At 35.8% G+C, this 19,178-nt stretch overlaps 1 protein-coding gene across 2 annotated transcripts; it reads right to left on the bottom strand.

Moving 5' to 3' along the window:
- On the bottom strand, positions 1 to 10,165 carry LOC112091113 (non-structural maintenance of chromosomes element 1 homolog). 2 transcript variants are annotated; one of them, XM_024163958.1, is made up of 6 exons: positions 9,702 to 10,165; positions 8,287 to 8,483; positions 7,213 to 7,293; positions 1,237 to 1,467; positions 651 to 728; positions 1 to 576 (listed from the first exon to the last, which is right to left on the bottom strand). In XM_024163958.1, the coding sequence occupies exons 1-6, from the start codon at positions 9,814 to 9,816 to the stop codon at positions 346 to 348; spliced, it is 933 nt and encodes a 310-aa protein (XP_024019726.1). In that variant the 5' UTR covers positions 9,817 to 10,165; the 3' UTR covers positions 1 to 345. The 2 variants fall into 2 exon arrangements, with proteins under 2 accessions (XP_024019726.1, XP_024019727.1); XM_024163959.1 differs by lacking the exon at positions 7,213 to 7,293.
- Positions 10,166 to 19,178: the final 9,013 nt, after the last annotated feature.

Raw genomic sequence — 19,178 nt, 5'->3', positions numbered from 1 at the left:
TTGTTTTGGATGCACAGGGAAAAAAAAAATCAAAACTTAAAAAAATAATTTAAGTTGTGATTTTTGTTTTGGTGATCATAGAACAAACATCCAAGAAGCTTTCTGCAGCATGCCCTCTCAAGTTCCTAATTCAACAGTCCCAATTATAAGGTATGTACAAAAAGAGCATACCCGGACAACTAAATTTGCATTCACAAATTCAGTACCAACAAAAAACGCCGTAGGATGGAAGATGTCACGTAAGCCGATAACAAAAAAGCTCTAAATGCATGCACATTTGTACCAATATGTATATAGACTATAGAGAATATTTCAAAACATATGAAGGGGCGTTGAGTAAGAAATTTATCTAGCGCTGGCAGAACTGCGAGTAACTCTCCGCGGCTGGGAACTGGGTACGGAAGCTTGAGAAGAACCCCATTCACTTGCATCATCAATTCTTGGCTTCTTTCGCTTGGGTGCCGGTGGTGCTCGGCTCGAAGCAGCCATAGTTGACTTGTCATCTTCCTCAACAGCTTCTTCTTTCGGTCCTTCATATTGCCATTGCGTGCCACAGCGAGGACAAACTCGTCCACCCTAAAACACAAGGCATTTATGGAATAGCATTTTTTAGAATGTCTAAAAATATAAAAGTGCGCTAATATCCATACCTTGCGCTGGGAAAACATATTATTCAAACAGTAGTGATGAATTCGGACAGTACAATCTTCATTCTGGCACAGTTGTGCCTGTCAGAAACAGCCAAGTAAAAGTGTCAGATTTGAAAGTGTCAGCAGACTATTGGAAAATATGAGGAAAATTGGCATTCGAACCATACAACTTCAAAATAATTAGCATTAGCATTTCGTTCTACTTTTAACTTCAAAATCAATTCGTCCAATTATATTCATCTTCCTATGTATCAATACTGGGTATAATAGGTAATGACAATAGTGAATAACCATAAAAAATAAGTATGAAATGCACACTCAGCAAATTGCAGAGCAGGTTTCAAACTATTCAATTGAACGAAAGCAACAACAAAAACTAAGTTCAAGAACAGCCAGGAAACTGCAGGCTGATTTCAGATTATTCAATTGAGTGAATGTGAAACATGCAAAATTAACTAAGCAACTGAAAGAAACGGGGAAAAATGAGGGGAAAATGAAAACTTTAGCCAACATAAGAGATGGAATAGATTGCCCATTCTCAGTTATGGCAGGAAAAGAAGAGGGCAACCAAAAGTGCGAGTACAACCTTTACTCCAGCTTCGTTGCAAGCTTCACATGAAGGAACATCATTATTACGGAACCAACTTCGCAGATCGAGGAAGGATCTGATTCCAAGTCCAATTTTACCATCTGGGGTTTGTTTAAGCCACTGGTCACGCAGAAGTTCACGAAGAGTTTTTTCCTTCTGAGTAGCAGAAAAATTCCTCAATGCAGGGATATAACCACCTTGTGATTGCGAACCTGTCCCATTAAGGACCTAAAGATAGAACGCAAGAGTTATCAAGCAAAATTGTCATGCAAAAAATGAATTAAATTCACCAGAGGGCAAGTGGGCGTATGGGCAAATGAAATTCACAAGGGAATTCCTATATAAATGTATGGATGCTAATTTTATTCATGTAGTTGTTATAAAACTGTCTATCGCAGTCTATCACACGTAGAAAAGCCACTAGACGAATATACAACAAATACTAATATACAAAGAAGTGGAACAAAATTTTAGCAAACTAGAGTAGACACTCGACAACTTTCATTTAACTAAGTGATCGTTGAGAGCTTTAGCACAATGCGAAGAGCTTATTCTAACCATCAAGATTTTTTATACTCCTTAAACCTATAGATTTCTCTATGTTCTTTTGTAGCTAAACCTGCACTGCATCTCCTGTCATTGGAATGTGAGCATATGCATCATAGTGAACTCTTCAATAGGAAAATTAAATATGTAACCCCTCAACCATCTTTAAAAGCGTCTGCTTATCTAGAAATTAGAAACAATTAACTTTCATTCCCATTATCATTTTTCCCAGAACCAGGGAATGCCAAATGATAGATGAATATGCGAAACAATATATCATTCAAAATTTGGTTGTGTATAAGACACATACACACTTTTTTTTCAATTTTTTCCTCCTCTATAAGAAGCCAAAATTTGTAATTATGAAGATTTTTAGAGAACCGGAATAGGATTTTGAGGAAGAATATTATTCTTATTCTTATTAAAAAACGTTCTATACAGCCATATATATATATACACCTTAGGGGATAACCACAGCCAGTTGAATCCCTTAATTCTAGCAGACTAGATAACAAAATCAGGAAGCTACTTATCTAGTAATCAAAAAAATCAGGAAACTAATTAAATCTCCTATAAATAAGGAAACCAACAGCTGTACAAGATTAGCCTATTTACACCGGATTTCCACACTCCCCCTCAAGCTCGAGAATGTATGCCAATCATTACCAGCTTGGATAGAAGAATGTCAAATTGAGTTCTTGCAATGGCTTTGGCTAATATGTCTGTCGTTTGCTGTCGCGTGGGCGTGTAGACAACTTCAATGATCCCATCCTCTATCTTTTCTTTGATAAAATGACGGTCTATTTCCACATGCTTGGTACGATCATGAAGGGCTGATTTTTTGAAATGTTGATGGTTGCCTGATTATCACACAACAGTTTCATAGGAGTCTTAATTGGAAGTTTCTAGGAGTCTTCTTAGTCACATCCCTTCACAAATTCCATGAGCTAGGGCCCTGAACTCAACTTTAACACTACTCCATGCAACTACTGATTACTTTTTACTCCTCCAGCTAACCAAATTTCCCCACACAAAGGAACAATATCCGGAAGTTGATCGTCTATCAGTCAAAGACCCTGCCCAATCTGCATTTGACAGAATCTCTATGCCCCTGTTGATTCCTTTCTTGAAGAGTATACCTTTGCCAGGAGACATCTTTAAGTACCTCAGAATTCTGTACACTGCTTCTTGATGCTCTTCATTTGGACTATTCATGAACTGACTAACTGTGCTGACTGCAAAACTGATGTCTGGTCTAGTGTAAGACAAGTAGATCAATTTGCCCACTAATCTTTGATATTTTCTTTTATCTACTGGACCTGAGTCTCCTTTAGTTCCAATTTTGTTGAAAGGATCCATGAGAGTATCCGAAGGTTTGCAGCCAAGCATGCATGTTTCCTTTAGTAAGTCCAGTGTATATTTCCTCTGCGAGACTGAAATTCCTTAACTAGACCGTGCTACCTCCATTCCGAGAAAGCACCTCAGGACTCCAAGATCTTTAATTTCAAATCCTCGACTTAGAACCCTTTTTAGCCGAGTAATCTCTATCTCATTATCTCCTGTAACAATTATGTCATTAACATAGACAATAAGGATTGTGATCTTACCATCTGGAGTTCTCTTGATGAACAAAGTGTGATTAGATTGTCCCTACAAATACCCCTGCTTCTGAACTACCTTGGTGAACCTGTCAAACCAAGCTCTTGGAGATTGTTTAAGACCATATAGTGACTTCCGAAGCCTGCAAACCTGCTTTGCAATCACTTGGCTTCTTGAGACCGGGTGGATCTCCATATATACTTCCTCTTTCAAATCTCTATTTTGGAATGCATTTTTAACATCAAATTGGTGCAACTTCCAGTCAAGGTTGACGGCTAAAGAAAGTAGAACTCGGATGGTATTCATTTTTGCAACTGGAGCAAAGGTTTCCTGATAGTCAATCCCATAGATTTGTGTGAACCCCTTTGCCACAAGTCTTGCCTTGTACCTGTCAATACTCCCATCTGCTTTGTATTTGACATTGAAAACCCACTTACATCCTACAACATGTTTTCCCTAAGGGAGTTAAGTGAGTTCCCACGTGCCATTCTTCTACAAGGCTCTTAGCTCTTCATTTACTACTTTTCTCCATTTTGGATGTAGTAGTGCCTCTTGAATGTCTCTTGGCGTCTAGATACTGTCCAGATTTGTGGTAAAGGCCCTGTAACTCGGAGATAGCTTCTCATATGACACAAAGTATGAGATAGGATGTTGAGTGCACGATCTAATCCCTTTCCTTTGAGCAATTGACTTGCTAAGATCATCAGGCAAGCACACATCATTAGAAGAGGAATAGGGTCCAGTGTTACCTTGTATCACTTCATTTGGAGTTGAACTCGGGTTGTTTGCTTGGCAAGGCGTAGGAGTCTCAAGATGCTCTACTAATTTAGGGGTCTTCTTACGTCTGGTGTAGACTAAGAGTTCCTTCTCAACCACAGGTTCAGGAGGGAGATCACTCATGAGTTCTTTCTCAGGTTCTTCTAACATCATACTATCCCAAAACTGATATTCTTCTTGTAGTTTCTCCCCCTGAATAGAGGTTTTGGAATAATATGGGACATTCTCCATGAAAGTCACATCCATAGTGTTATATGTTTTCCTAGTAGATGGGCAATAGCACTTGTAACCCTATTGATGAGGTGAGTACCCTAGGAACAAACACTTGATAGACTTGGGATCAAGTTTGCTTCGTTGATAAGAAGGAATATGGATGTAGGCTGAACACCCACACTTTGAGAGGTATAGTATTCACCACCCTGCTTTGTGGGAAGAGTTTAAGAATTTGGCATGGTGTATCAAATCCCAAGATTCGAGATGGCATCCTATTAATCATATAGGTGGCAGTTAAAATTGCTTCCCCCCAAAAATGTTTTGGCACATTGCTGGCAAATAGGATAGAACGGGCAACCTCAAGAAGGTGTCGGTTCTTCATTTCTGCTATTCCATTTTGTTGGGGGGTATCTGTACAGGAACTCTGATGGATAATGCCATTCTCGAGTAGATAGGGTCCTAGGATTGAGTTGAAATATTCCCTAACATTGTTGGTTCTAAACACCTAGACTGGTTTTTAATCATAGAATGAAATGTTCTAAATAAGGGTTCAGCCTCTGATTTTTCTTTCATAAGGAATACCCAAGCAGCGCGAGTGTGATAATCGATAAAGGATACAAACCATCTTGCACCAGTTATATTTAGAATCCGATATGGTCCCCAAATATCACTGTGTATGACTGAAAAAGAATGAGAGGGTTTGTAACCTTGAAGAGGATAAGTACTACGACAGTGTTTTGAAAATTGACAAACTTCACATTGGAAAATTTTCGGATTTTTATTGATAAACAATGAAGGAAACATCTTTGCCAAATACAAGAAATTTGGATGTCCTAAACGAAAGTGCAGTAACCTAATGGAATTGTCTTTATTGGAATCAAAATACATAAGATGGTCTGAATCTTTAACTGTTGAGGAAGTGGAGTGATGAGCCCAAGAGTAAGGATAGGCTTTGTCCCTAATCCAGTAGAGTCCCCGGTCTTCCTTAGCATTGCCAATCATTTTTCCCGAATCCAAATCCTGAAATAAACATGAAGTGGGAGAAAACTGAGCAACACATTTAGAATCTTTAGTGAGTTTACTAACTGACAGCAAATTGCAAGTTAATTTTGGAACCAAAAGAACAGATTGAAGAGTTAACATATCATCGATGACAACTTTTCCAATTCCTGTTACTAAGGAAAGTGATCCATCAGCAATCCGGACTTTATAATCTTTAAGACAAGGATAACATTCTTGGAATAATGAAGCATCACCAATCATGTGGTTTGAGGCTCCTGAATCAACAATCCAACCTGTGGAATCCTCAGCTTTGATACAATGAGTGGCTGAAAAAATACCTTTCTGGGCAATGGATCCCATGGAAACAGTGGGGGCAAGGTTTGAGTTCTGGTTGAACATCTTCTGTAGCCATTCAATTTGCTCCTTGCTGAAGAGACTAGGTTCCGAGTTTGATAGACTTTCCTTGTCTTCGGGAGCAGCAACAAAACTTTGAGCTTCTCTTTCTCGATTCGGCTTCCAATCAATAGGCTTACCATGGATTTTCCAGCAGGTTTATTTAGTACGTCCAGTTTTCCGGTAGTGATCACACCAAGGCAGAGTCTTCTTCTGCTTTGTGTCATGAGCTACATAAGTTCCCCTTGCCGCAAGGGCTGAACCTTCTATTCCTGTAGGTAGTGGACTTCCTAGCATAAGTTTCTTCCTACTTTCCTCTCTCTTGACTTCCGAGAATGTCTCTTCAATGGATGGAAGTGGCTTGGTTCCAAGAATTCTCCCCCTTACTTTGTCAAGGGATTTATCAAGCCCTAGCAGAAACTTGAAAACTCTCTCCTTTTCTATAATTTTCTTATACAGGTTTGCATCTCCAGGACATTCCCAAGCCGGACTATCAAACATATCCAATTGTCGCCAAAAACGTGTTAGACAATTATAGTATTGAGTCACATTTAACTCACCCTGTCTTAGGTCGTGAATCTCAAATAATTCTGCAGTGTTATCGTTGTCTGAGTAGGTCTCTTGAGCCGCCATCCATATTTCGTGTGCAGTGTCATAGAACTAAAAATTATGTCCAATTTTTGCGTCCATGGTATTGACTAGCCAAGACATAACCATATTGTTTTTTGCTTTCCAGATTTTGTACTTGGGGTCATTCGGTTTTGGTGAAATAGCCACTCCCGTGAGATAATCATCTTTCCCTTTGCCTGAGATGAACATCATTACAGACCTGGCCCATTGAAGATAATTCTGACCATTCAACTTGTGTTGAGTGATGAGAAGAATTGAGCCCTCTGATCTACCTGCATTCAAGCAATCCTGACCAGCCGAGGTTCCTAGGGTATTGCTTGTTTCCGACGCCAAGAGGTGGATTTTGGGTTTGCAGTGATGACTATAACAGAGAGAAGGTTGTGTCTTGAATAAAATAGAGAAACCCCTAAAACCGGATTAGCAACCTTGCTCTGATACCATGAAGATTTTCAGAGAACCAGAATAGGGTTTTGAGAAAGAATATTATTCTCATTCTTATTAAAAAAACGTGCTATACAGCCAAATATATATATACACCTTAGGGGATAACCACAGCCGGTTGAATCCCTTAATTCTAGCAGACTAGATAACAAAACTAGGAAGCTACTTATCTAGTAATCAGAAAAATCAGGAAACTAATTAAATCTCCTATAAATAAGGAAACTAACAACTGTACAAGATTAGCCTATTTACACCGGATTTCCACAATTTAAGTACAAAATGTAAGTGCATACCATAAAATGGAAGACAAATTAATTCAACAGGGAAAGCTTTTACATTGCCTGATGAAAAATAAATCATTGGTAAGCGAACCTGATTCTCCAATCGTAGATTAAGAGCAGCGATATTGGATATGCTACCTTGGGCTGTATCATCTTGCACAATAGCCTCTATCTGACATGTGAACCAGAGTAACATGAGAATACATGAGACACCAAACATGTCTAATAGAACTTTTACAGAGATTTTCTTTTTTTTTTTTTTTCTAAAGAGCCTTACACGACGAGAGAGAGAGAGAGAGAGAGAGAGAGAGAGAGAGAGAGAGAGAGAACACATGTCTAATAGAACTTTTACAGAGATTTTTTTTTTTTTTTTTTTCTATAGAGCGCCACACGCCGCGAGAGAGAGAGAGAGAGAGAGAGAGAGACCAAACATGTCTAATAGAACTTTTACAGAGAATTTCTTTTTTCTTCTGAAGAGAGAGAGAGAGAGAGAGAGAGAGAGGAAGGAAAGAAAGATTATGCTTGAAAAGTTAAAAAAGAATGCCAAAAGGCGCTTTAGAAAAATGGGTGTCCGAATTTTTGCAAGAGAGAAGCTTTCATTGTCATCTTCATTTGCTACTTATGCAGAGTATCCAAGTATCCAAGTAGGGGGAAAATTTAGCGGAAGATTGAAGAAATTTAAATTTTCTTCCAGAAATTTCTCGAGAAGGCAAAACTCTAGGGAAGAAAATGACAACCACCACTTTGCCAAAACTGAAAGTAGGGCAGTGACGTATAAAAAGTATATAAAAGATACTAGGGAAAAAATAGAGATATTTTAGATAACAATAGGTCTTGGAGATATGGCTTGATGCATTTTAAATGGATAATCATATCCATGAAACTCTTCTTGAACTATTTCATTGAAGTTCATCCACTTCACGCCAAACTATTTCCTATGTCAGAAGGCATATGTCGTGATTTCTACCATCCACACATTATATTTACTTCGCATAATTGTATATACCCAACTTAGCACGGTACTGTTCCGCAGGAGTATGTTGCTAATTTCAAGAGAAATAAGCTCCCATATTTTGATCACACAATTCAACTTTCTGATAACAGATAGAACCAGAAAATCAAATATGCTCAAGCAACAGTAGTAAAACATCCTAGAGATACTCACAATAGCCTTGTAAAACGCAATTTGGGGAACTGAATATTTTGTTCCCAGCTTGGATTGTTCATCGGAGACATTATTGACCACTCCATAATAAATTTGACCATCATATTGATGTCTGCAGCCCCGCAACTCAAGCTGAGCATACGAAAGCCCCTTGTTTATCTTCAGAAGATAATCATCAAATAGCTGCTGATGAGTAGCTGTTTCAAATCACAGATGTCTCAAACTACAACAGATTTTGTGTCCACAAATTTAGAAAAGGAGGGGAAAACAACAACAACAAACAAAGAAAACGAAACATTAACTGCTGCTGAAAGATTCGTGACAATTTTTGTGACTTCCAAACTCGAGTATTCAAAAATCAAAAGTAAAGACTATAAAAAACTATGACCTTGTTTGGTATCAATTTCAATTACAATTGATTCTGTGCCCAAGAATCTGTAAAAGGAAATAAAACAACTGACGCTAGAACATTTATGACAATTTTTGCGACAAGAAGATCATCTAAGTGATTTCAGCCCAACTCAACAACTCCAAGTCTCCGGTAATTCTTTTTTCTCCTTTTTGCTGGGATCTTTTATGGTAATATAATAAGATCATGTGGAAGGCCAATATAGATATATGAACTTTGATAGATTTCTAATTGCAGATAGAAAGTTTAAACACGCAGACAAGCGCGCGTGCACGCCTATGCTACACAACATACACGCACATTTAAAGTTTCAAAAAACACACGCACGCTCACACCCAAGCAAGGGCACATGTATAAATGTGACACATGAACTCCAACTCATTGCTTCTAAGACCAGTTTTGCAAATGCATAAACTTAACATAATTGCAATAGCTAAAAGCTCTGGAAACACACATACTTTTCAATTATAACACAACGCAAATAAAAAAGAGACAAGAAATGATTAAAAAATATATATTCATATTCAGGATCTAGGATCAGTTTGTCTGGTTATCTAGTTTTTCAAAAAAAAAAATTTTAATAATAATCTGGTTAGCAAGTTACCACGTGGTTTAAATGATTATATTTTATACCATTTTTAAATATTGCATTTCTAAGAGCTAACTCTACCACTTAAAAAAAAAAAGAAGAGCTAACTTTACACACATGATGACATGAATCACCATTAACCTAAGCCTAGAGCTTTTGTGGTTACAACATAGAATCAACACCTAACTTTAAAAAACATAGGGGAAAAAAAAAGTTTTATACAAAACCCGATTTGTCAATTTGGTATATTTATATACTGAAAACTCAAAATTTTGATTCTAACAAAGATGCAGGCTTCGAAGAAAATCGTCATTTTAGCTACCAAATTCACTGTTAGAAAAAGAAAGAAAGAAAGAAAGAAAGAAAGCGAATTTCAAAGAGAAGTACGGAAACTGGGAATTTCGGAAGATTAAAGACCTGGATTTTTGCCGGTGAGGCCCGTGAAAATGCCGTGGAACTCGTTCTCCTTGAGAGGGCCTCGCAAGAGCAAAGCCTGAATTAGCGTATGTTGCTTCACATTCAATTGCGCCATCCTTGCGATTTGCCAAACCCTAACTTTGGGGGCTGGGATTAGGCTAGTCTATGATTGGAATACGAAGGCCGGGGTCTCGATCATTGGCTAGTGGTTTTTCGATCAATTCAGGGACTGAGGAGGAGTGTTTGGATTGAAAGAAAATGGGGGATTTTTCTCGGGAAATAAAGGGGGGTTTTTTTTTCCAGAGACTGCTTAATGGAGCTTCATTACTCCATGGCGGGAATTTGAAGGAAGGTTTTAGGGGATTTTATCTTATATGGGTTTGGCGGGAAGTGAACTAATGGTAGAAGAATCGAGAGGATAGGCAATCAATATCGTCATGCATGATTCGAGATGGTTGCGCCGATATTTATTATTTTTATGATATAGCTTTAAAGTAAGGGATTTTTTTTTTTTATAATTTTGAAGAAATGAATTAGCGGTAATTTTTTATTTTTTAAATGTTAAATTTATTTTAAATATGTTTTTAAATTGATGTAATTTTAATCAGATTTAATAATTAAAAATTAAAATTATCAGTAAAGTAGATTATTAAAAGAACTCCCTTAAAGTAATTGATTTAAAAAATATGAGAATTAGTGAGATTGTATTTTTTTTTTACATCACACATTAAATTTATGTATTTGATAAGTAACCATTAATAAAAACATATAATCATAAAAAACATATATCTATATATATATTATATATATGTAGACGAATTTTCAATGGTGAGAATCAAACGTTATTAACAAAATGCTCTAAACTTAAATCTTTGATCTATTAGTTTCTTTCAATTTTAATCTTTCTAATCAGTTGGGTATTAAAAATAAAACAAAATATGAATAATATTTAGATAACAAAGTGTTATGTTACATTTTTATGTTAGAATCACGTGCATATTCAGTATTCTATTAATAAAATATATTTTTTTTCAACACCACCTGCATATTCTATCTTTTGTACACCTAAAATTAATAAAAATAATTGAAACTAAAACAAACTAACGGAGCAGAATGAGTTTTTGAGATGTTTTAAATTTTAAGAATTAAAGTGAGATTGATGATAAAGTTAAGATATCATTTGTGAAATTAACCCTTTAATATAGAATCAAATAAATCATTTTTCAACACTTCATTTTCTACAAAGGATTTTGAATCTGATTCCAAAATCTTGTTTCCATTGATTTCAAGTTGAAGCAAACAAACAAGTTATACCTTTTTTTTCTTTTTTAAAAAAATCAAACTATAAAACTGAAAATAAAATCCAAACCAAACAGTTTCAAAGCAATGAGAAATTTATGGTAGAGTATTAAAAAAATATTTCATATTTGCATTTTTTCACATTCGACTAAGGATGTAGCAGTAGAGGCATGTTAGGATCAGTGGACGCTGCCGTCCCCACTGAAATTTTTTAATTTTAGTTATTAGCTTTCAAATTTTTGGAATCTCCCATTTCACCCCCACTCAAGAAAAATAATCTCTCATTAGCCCCCTCTAAAATGAGTTATTATGCAGCACTTCCAAAACATGAAAAATCATTGTCATCGACTGTAATATGTTTTATGATTTTTTTAATATATTATATATACACATATATATAATAATAATAATAATATTGTGATACTATTTTTTTAAGATAAATCTAAATTCGGCCGCCAATTAATAGAAATTATCTCATTTTTCTCCTTATAACTTAGAATGGTACAAAATACTCTTTTTATATAAGTTTATCATAAGTTAAAACTTTAATACTTTCATCACTTAAATGTCAATTTTTTAACCTTTTTAATCATATAGAGGTTAGGTTTTAGTTACTAAAAAGGTGGGTGACCATAATGCGGGGGGTTGTGAGTAAAGGACGAAGTGACATCTATGTTAAAGCAAGAAGAATTTGTGTTTTGTTAGATTGTTTGAAATTTTAAATACTATTTTGTTTAAATTTACTGTGTTTCACTCACCAAATACTTAAGTAAGCCATGCATTCAAAATATATATATATAGTACGCCACACATGTGATTAAAGCCATTAAAACGTTGATTCATTAATATTGGAAATATCAAAATTGTAACTTATAACTTCAAGGAAAGTTTTATGTCATATGGAGTTATAGGACAAAATGAGACAACTATTATTAAATTAGTCATTTTTATTTTTCTTGTTAATTATTTGTCAAAACAAGAATACATGGCGACGTGATACCCGAACTTAAAGTCAGGGAAATTGATCCATCGAATTCAAAATTTCATTAGGTTGATTTGGGTTAAGTTTCCCAACCTGAGGAAACTGAAATACGAAATTACAAAGTCGTATGTTATTTTATTACATCACTAGAACATAGAGTGATGCTTGGAGATTAGCAATCATTTGCATGTTAGTTTATATTTTGTTGGCGTGAGTTGTCAACAATACTGAATAGGAGAGATTGTAGAAATTGTTAACTAGCCAGCTGTAATATCAAATCCCTTTTGTTTAAGGGTCAACCGGATTCTTAGCCTAGATTAACTTTCTTATTTGATTCACTGTATTGTATATATATATATATATATATATATACACACACGATTGTAGTCATTCAAATATAGATGAATAGGAAAGAAAATGATCCCCTTGTGATCATGGTATCAGAGACAAGATCCTAAGGTTTTCTACTACAATCAGACTTCCCCAAAACTGATCAGAAACTATGGCAGAACCGACGGACGTGGTGGTGCACCAGAGATATGGTGAGAACTCTACCGTTGCTATCCTCGATGATTTAACGACCCGAATGATGCAAGTTCTAACCCAGAATCAAGTGCTGACCTACGAACCTCCCGCTGCTCTGATCGGCATCAAGCTAGACGGCTCCAACTATGGTTTGTGGTCCCAAGTTGTTGAGATGTATATCTCTGGCAAAGACAAAATGGGATACATCAATGGAGACATTCTACAACCTGAATCATCAGGCCCAACGTTTCGGAAATGGAGAACAGAAAATGCAATTGTTAAGGGATGGATAATTAATTCCATGGACCCGACTCTAATCAACAATTTTATTCGCTTTCCAACTGCAAAATTGGAATGGGATGCAGTTGCTACCACTTATTTTGACGGAACCGACACTTCTCAAGTGTATGGTTTGAAGAGACGTGTGACTAGAATGAGACAAGCCGGAGGATCCATTGAAGAATATTACAATGGTCTGCAAGGCTTGTGGAGAGAAATCGATTTTCGTTGGCCAAACCCGATGGAATGTCCTGTTGATATACAGAGATATAATTCTGCTCTACAGGAGGATAGAGTCTATCTCTTCCTCAATGGGTTAGATGATCGCCTAGATAAAATTCGGGCTAATGTGCTCCAAATCCGACCATTTCCTATGGTTGAACAGGCCTATGCCCATGTTCGAAGGGAGGCTATACGACAATCGGTTATGAAGTCGAACACGGAGCCTACACAGGCCGCTGCTATGGCCTCTAAAGGAGTCAAGGCAGGACCCCTGCAGCCACTAACACTTTAAATATCCAAGGCCGGATCTTCCTCAACAGGTGGTGGAAAAGTCACTACAACTTCTAAGGCCAAGACACAACGAGGGAGGTTGTACACACTTTGGGAACATGAAGCATACTCGTGAAACTTGCTTTAAGTTACATGGTTACCTGGAGTGGTGGAATGAACTCAAGGCACGAAAACAACGTGAACGTGAAGCCAACACTAATGGCGAACCAGGACGGGCTACTTTGGTAAACGCAGAACCTCTATTATCTTTTACTTTGTTGGTGGAACCATCAGATGAGTCAAATTCTCTCAATAACCAAGGTAATTGTGGATTTGCATTACTTGGTTCTAGTCAAGATAATTACAGTGGCTGGATTGTTGACTCAGGAGCGACTGATCACATAACTTTCGATGTCAACGACTTTGCCAAGATTACCCAACCAAGACGCAGTAGCATTGCTAATGCTAATGGCGTCACATATCCCGTTACAGGAGCTGGAACCGTTACTTTATCACTCTCTCTCTCTTTATCCAATACTCTACTTGTTCCATCTCTCTCAAATAAATTATTGTCTGTAGCCCAAGCCACTGAAGAACTAAATTGTGTTGCTTTAATCTATCCCACTTTTTGTCTCTTTCAGGATATTCTCACACAGGAGATCATTAGGCGTGGTACTAAGAGATAGGGGTTGTACTACATGGATGATTTTAGCCTGGGGAAAACAAATAACATGCACCACTCAACTAGTGTCAAGGAGAGGCAGATTTGGCTATGGCATCGTCGATTAGGACATTCGTCTTTCAGTTATATGAAGTATTTATTTCCAAATTTATTTTCAACTCTACATGATTCAGACTTTAAGTGTGAAACTTGCATTTTAGCTAAAAGTCATCGTGTACCTTTTCCAATAAGCTTGAATAAAAGTGATGTTCCATTTGCCTTAATCCACTCTGATGTTTGGGGACCCTCCCCAATTACTACTTGTTCTGGAATTCGTTGGTTTGTGATCTTTGTTGATGATTGTACTCGAATGACTTGGTTATACTTGCTGAAACATAAAGATGAGGTCTTTGGTTTGTTTAAGTCTTTTTATGCAATGATTCAGACTCAGTTTCTAGCAAACCCCCAGATTCTTCGTTCTGACAATGGTGGAGAGTATGTTAATCAGGAATTTCAAGCTTGCGTCCAGAATTATGGTCTTCTACATGAGACTTCTTATACTCAAACACCGCAATGGAATGGGGTGGCCGAACGGAAAAACGGGCATATTTTAGAAACTGCTCATGCTTTATTGATTGGAGCACATATGCAGAGTAGATATTGGGATTCTGTTGTGGTCACGGCAATACATTTATTGAATCGTATGCCTTCAAAAGACCTAAAATTCAAGACCCCGTTACAGGCTCTCTCGCACCATGTTTCTCTACCATCTGTTTTGTTGATTCCTCCTCAAGTGTTTGGATGTGTTGCCTTTGTTCATCTCCATAAAAATCAACGCACTAAGCTTGATCCCTGCGCAGTACGTTGCATTTTTTTGGGGTACGCTACACAGAAAAAAGGATATCACTGTTACAATCTTACAACACGACATACTTATGTCACCGTGGATGTTACATTTGTGGAAACTGAAAGTTTTTACTCTTCACCAGCAACCAATTCTTCTCTTCAGGGGGAGATAATACATGAAAAGCAAAATTGGTGGAATTGTGAGGTATTTAAAGACACCCACACCCCAGAACAAGTTGAAGTTGAACATCTTAGAAGACACCCAGACAGTCCAGTGATTGAAAATGATGAAGCGATGATTAGTGTTGAGCAAGAAGCCGGGTCAGGAGGCAGGATGAGTAACGAAACTACACAAGAAACTGAGGCTGAAACTACAACACCCTCACCCTCTTTAGTACCTAACGTCGAGAATATTCTTGAGGTAAGCTCTCCCACTACACCCTCTCATGTTGATAGTTTGGATATCTACGTTGGTTATAACTTGCCTTTCAAACATAATCGTGGAAAGCCCCCAAACCGATATTCACCAGATTTGGAGGAAAGAAGATCAAAGTATCCAATTGCGGACTATGTATCGACTCAAAGATTAGCAGAACCTCTTAAGGTGTTTGTATACAATTTGTCTTCATGTCATGTTCCCAACAGAGTACAACAGGCCTTAGAAGATCCAAAGTGGGCTGAAGCAATAAAAGAAGAAATAGAGGCACTATAGAAAAATGAAACATGGAATCTTGTCCCATTGCCAGAAGGAAAGAAGATAATAGGGTACAAATGGGTTTTCTCCATCAAACATAAGGTTGATGGATCCATTGAAAGATACAAGGCAAGACTTGTGGCGAAGGGATACACGCAAACATATGGCATAGACTAACAAGAAACCTTTTCTCCAGTGGCAAAACTAAATACTATTAGGGTCCTATTGTCTCTTGCAGTGAATTTAGATTGGCCGATGCACCAGTTTGACGTAAAGAACGCCTTCCTTCATGGCGATCTTAAAGAAGGGGTTTATATGGATATTCCAACAGGATATAGTGTTTCTTCAAAAGCAAGAGTTGTATGTAAATTGCAACGCTCACTATATGGACTAAAACAATCACCCAGCACAGTTTTCAACAATGCAACTCAGATCATACTTTATTCTTAAAGCATCAACAGGGAAAGGTAACAGCTTTAATAATCTATGTGGATGAAATGATTATTACAGGAGATGACACAGAAGAGATCAATAGGCTTCAGGAAAATTTAGCAACTGAGTTTGAAATGAAGAATCTTGGGGATCTCAAATATTTCTTAGGGATTGAAGTAGCCAGATCAAGTAAAGGTATATTTCTTTATCAAAGGAAATATGTATTAGACTTATTATATGAAGTGTTGCTTGATTGTAAGCCAGCCGATACTCCGATTGTTCATAATCATAAGCTTGGAGAATACCCAGATCAAGTACCAACTAATAACGAGAGATATCAAAGATTAGTTGGTAAGCTAATTTATTTATCACACACTCGACCTGACATTGTCTATGCAGTGAGCGTAGTGAGTCAATTTATACACTCACCAAGTGAAGACTATATGGATGCGGTAATTCGAATTCTCCAGTATTTGAAATCTGCTCCAGGGAAAGGACTTATGTTCTCCAAGAACAATCATCTCAATGTCGATGGCTACACCGATGCAGATTGGGTTGGGAGCATTTCTGATAGGAAGTCTACATCAGGCTACTCTTCTCGTTTGTAGGAGGAAATCTTGTCACGTGGAGAAGCAAGAAACAGATAATGGTGGCTTTATCAAGTGCTGAAGCTAAGTTTAGAGGCATGGCCATAGGACTTTGTGAACTTCTTTGGCTTAAGAGATTATTGACTGAGATTGGCTTTGCACCTAATTATGAAATGAACTTATTCTGCGACAATAAGGCAACCATTGACATTTCTCATAATCCAGTTCAGCATGACAAGACAAAACATATTAAAGTGGATCGACATTTCATCAAGCAGAATCCTGAGTCCAAGGTAGTTTGGTTCCCATCTGTTAAATCTGAAGACCAATTAGTGGATATACTTACGAAGGCCATCTCTAGCAAGATCTTCCACAACTCACTTAACAAGTTGGGCATTTGTGATATCTATGCACCAACTTGAGGAGGAGTGTTAGCGTGAGTTGTCAACAATACTGAATTGGAGAGATTGTAGGAATTATTAACTAGCCAGCTGTAATATGAAATCCCCTTTGTTTAAGGGTCAACCGGATTCTTAGCCTAGATTAGCTCTCTTATTTGATTCACTGTATTGTATGTATATATATATATATATATATATATACACACACGATTGTAGTCATTCAAATATAGATGAATAGGAAAGAAAATGATCCCCTTGTGTTCATATTTCTTAAGTTTGAATGAAAGGATCTCTATTGTTTTCTTTAAAATAAAAAAAAAGAAATAATGAATGACCTGTATCCAGACTAATATTGTTTATCATTCAAATATAGATGAATAGGAAAGAAAATGATCCCCTTGTTCATATTTCTTAAGTTTGAATGAAAGGATCTCTATTGTTTTCTTTAAAATAAAAAAAAGAAATAATGAATGACCTGTATCCAGACTAATATTGTTTATCTTATATATATATATATATATATATGCGCGAGTTTAGACTGAGACTTAGAATGGAAATATGATGTTATGAATTTTAGTTGAAGTTTTTTTTTTAAATAAATAAATAAATAAATTCTAAGACATCTAATCATTTAATTCAATATTTGGGTAAGATATCAAAACTAATCTATGTGGGTTGAAAAATCCTGAGAACCCACTCAATCCACCGGATATACAACCCTACAAGCCTATCTTGACCCCTTGCACTGTGTTAACTCCAATCATCAACAATTTCTGTTTAATTAAGGATGTGTGATACTTTTTATGTATTTGTACGATATATTAATATTATGCATCTAATTTGTAATTAGCCAACTTGTATATTTTCTGATTTTAGGTTATCTGATTGAATTTAGGAAACTAACAAGTTCGTTGTATCTAGACACTAGTTGTGCTCTCTCTGCTTGTATATATATATTTGATTAATGTTAATGAAAGGCTTATTCCATAGTTTCTCAGATTCTTCTAATTGTCTAATGGTATAATACTCATTAATTCATGGGAACTCAGAATCTTGTGACTTTCACAGTTTTATACTCATTAAGTAGCACGTGAAAAAGACGACAATTCACCTAAGAAAATTTTCTTCTAAAATTACAATATATATATATATTTATAATTCTATATTTTTAACGGTCAGATTTATATTAAAAATTATCTACTTTACATAATTTTTTAATTTAATATAATTTTGATTTGATCTACGATTAAAAATTGACACTACCATCAAAACTCGCGTGTCTCGCGTTAATTCTATGAAAAATAAACTCCTGTACCTATATTTTAAACTTACAACACTTCCAACTTTTTGTCAATAAATACCCATAGGTTATGTCACATACAATATGATGTAGATTGCCACTCACCAAGATTTTATATTCCGAATTATGTTGTGAATATCTTGTCTTTAATATAAAAAAAAATACTCTTTTAACTATTGGAAAAAAAAAACAATTTAAAAGGAAAAAATAGAAAATCCAGTCATTATTTCTTTTTGCTTTTTCATTGGTTGGATGTGGGATTACTATGTCACCACAAAAGATGTTGATTAAAAAAAATACATCCTTAGCCTCTAAACTATAGATTTCACGTTTTCAATACGCGGTTTTTAAAACATTTTAGAATGAGTCGCATATTTATTAAAATTGTTTAAAATTAATTATTTCACATTCTTCATTTATTGAAGTCTTAACAGAAAAATGATATGATTTATTCTTAACAGTTTATCTTAGTGTGTAAAATTCTAACATTAAAAGGAAAGTAGACAAATATTTTTTAGACTGTATAAGTCTGAATTTTTACCCATACTCTTAATTAATATACTTTTTAATCAAATTATTATATTAATTAAAAAGATAATAATTAAAAATAAATAGTAAAAATCTAAACTTATCCATACTCTTAAAGAAAATTAATTCTCATTGAACATGTACACGAATCTTACATATCCTTTTTCATCAAGATTTTTACACTCAGATCACGGAATGATTAATTTAAGATAATTTGATAAATAAAAAACTCGTACTAAGTTGTTTTACAAGTCATAAATTAAAATAAAATTTGGCATGCACGTCGTGACTAGGAAAAAGAAAAAAAGAAATAAGATTGACCCATTCAACCAAAAATAAATAAAAAAAAATCTTGAAATAAGCTCAAAACAAAGGTTCTGTTTCAAAATAACAGAGAATCTCCTTAAAAATAATAATAAACAAGTTGTTCTGGTTTCCTTTCATGTCTTCA

This window comes from Morus notabilis, unplaced genomic scaffold, assembly GCF_000414095.1.
Source record: "Morus notabilis unplaced genomic scaffold, ASM41409v2 Scaffold306, whole genome shotgun sequence".
NCBI lineage: Eukaryota > Viridiplantae > Streptophyta > Magnoliopsida > Rosales > Moraceae > Morus > Morus notabilis.
This window is presented reverse-complemented; position numbering and strand designations above follow the sequence as displayed.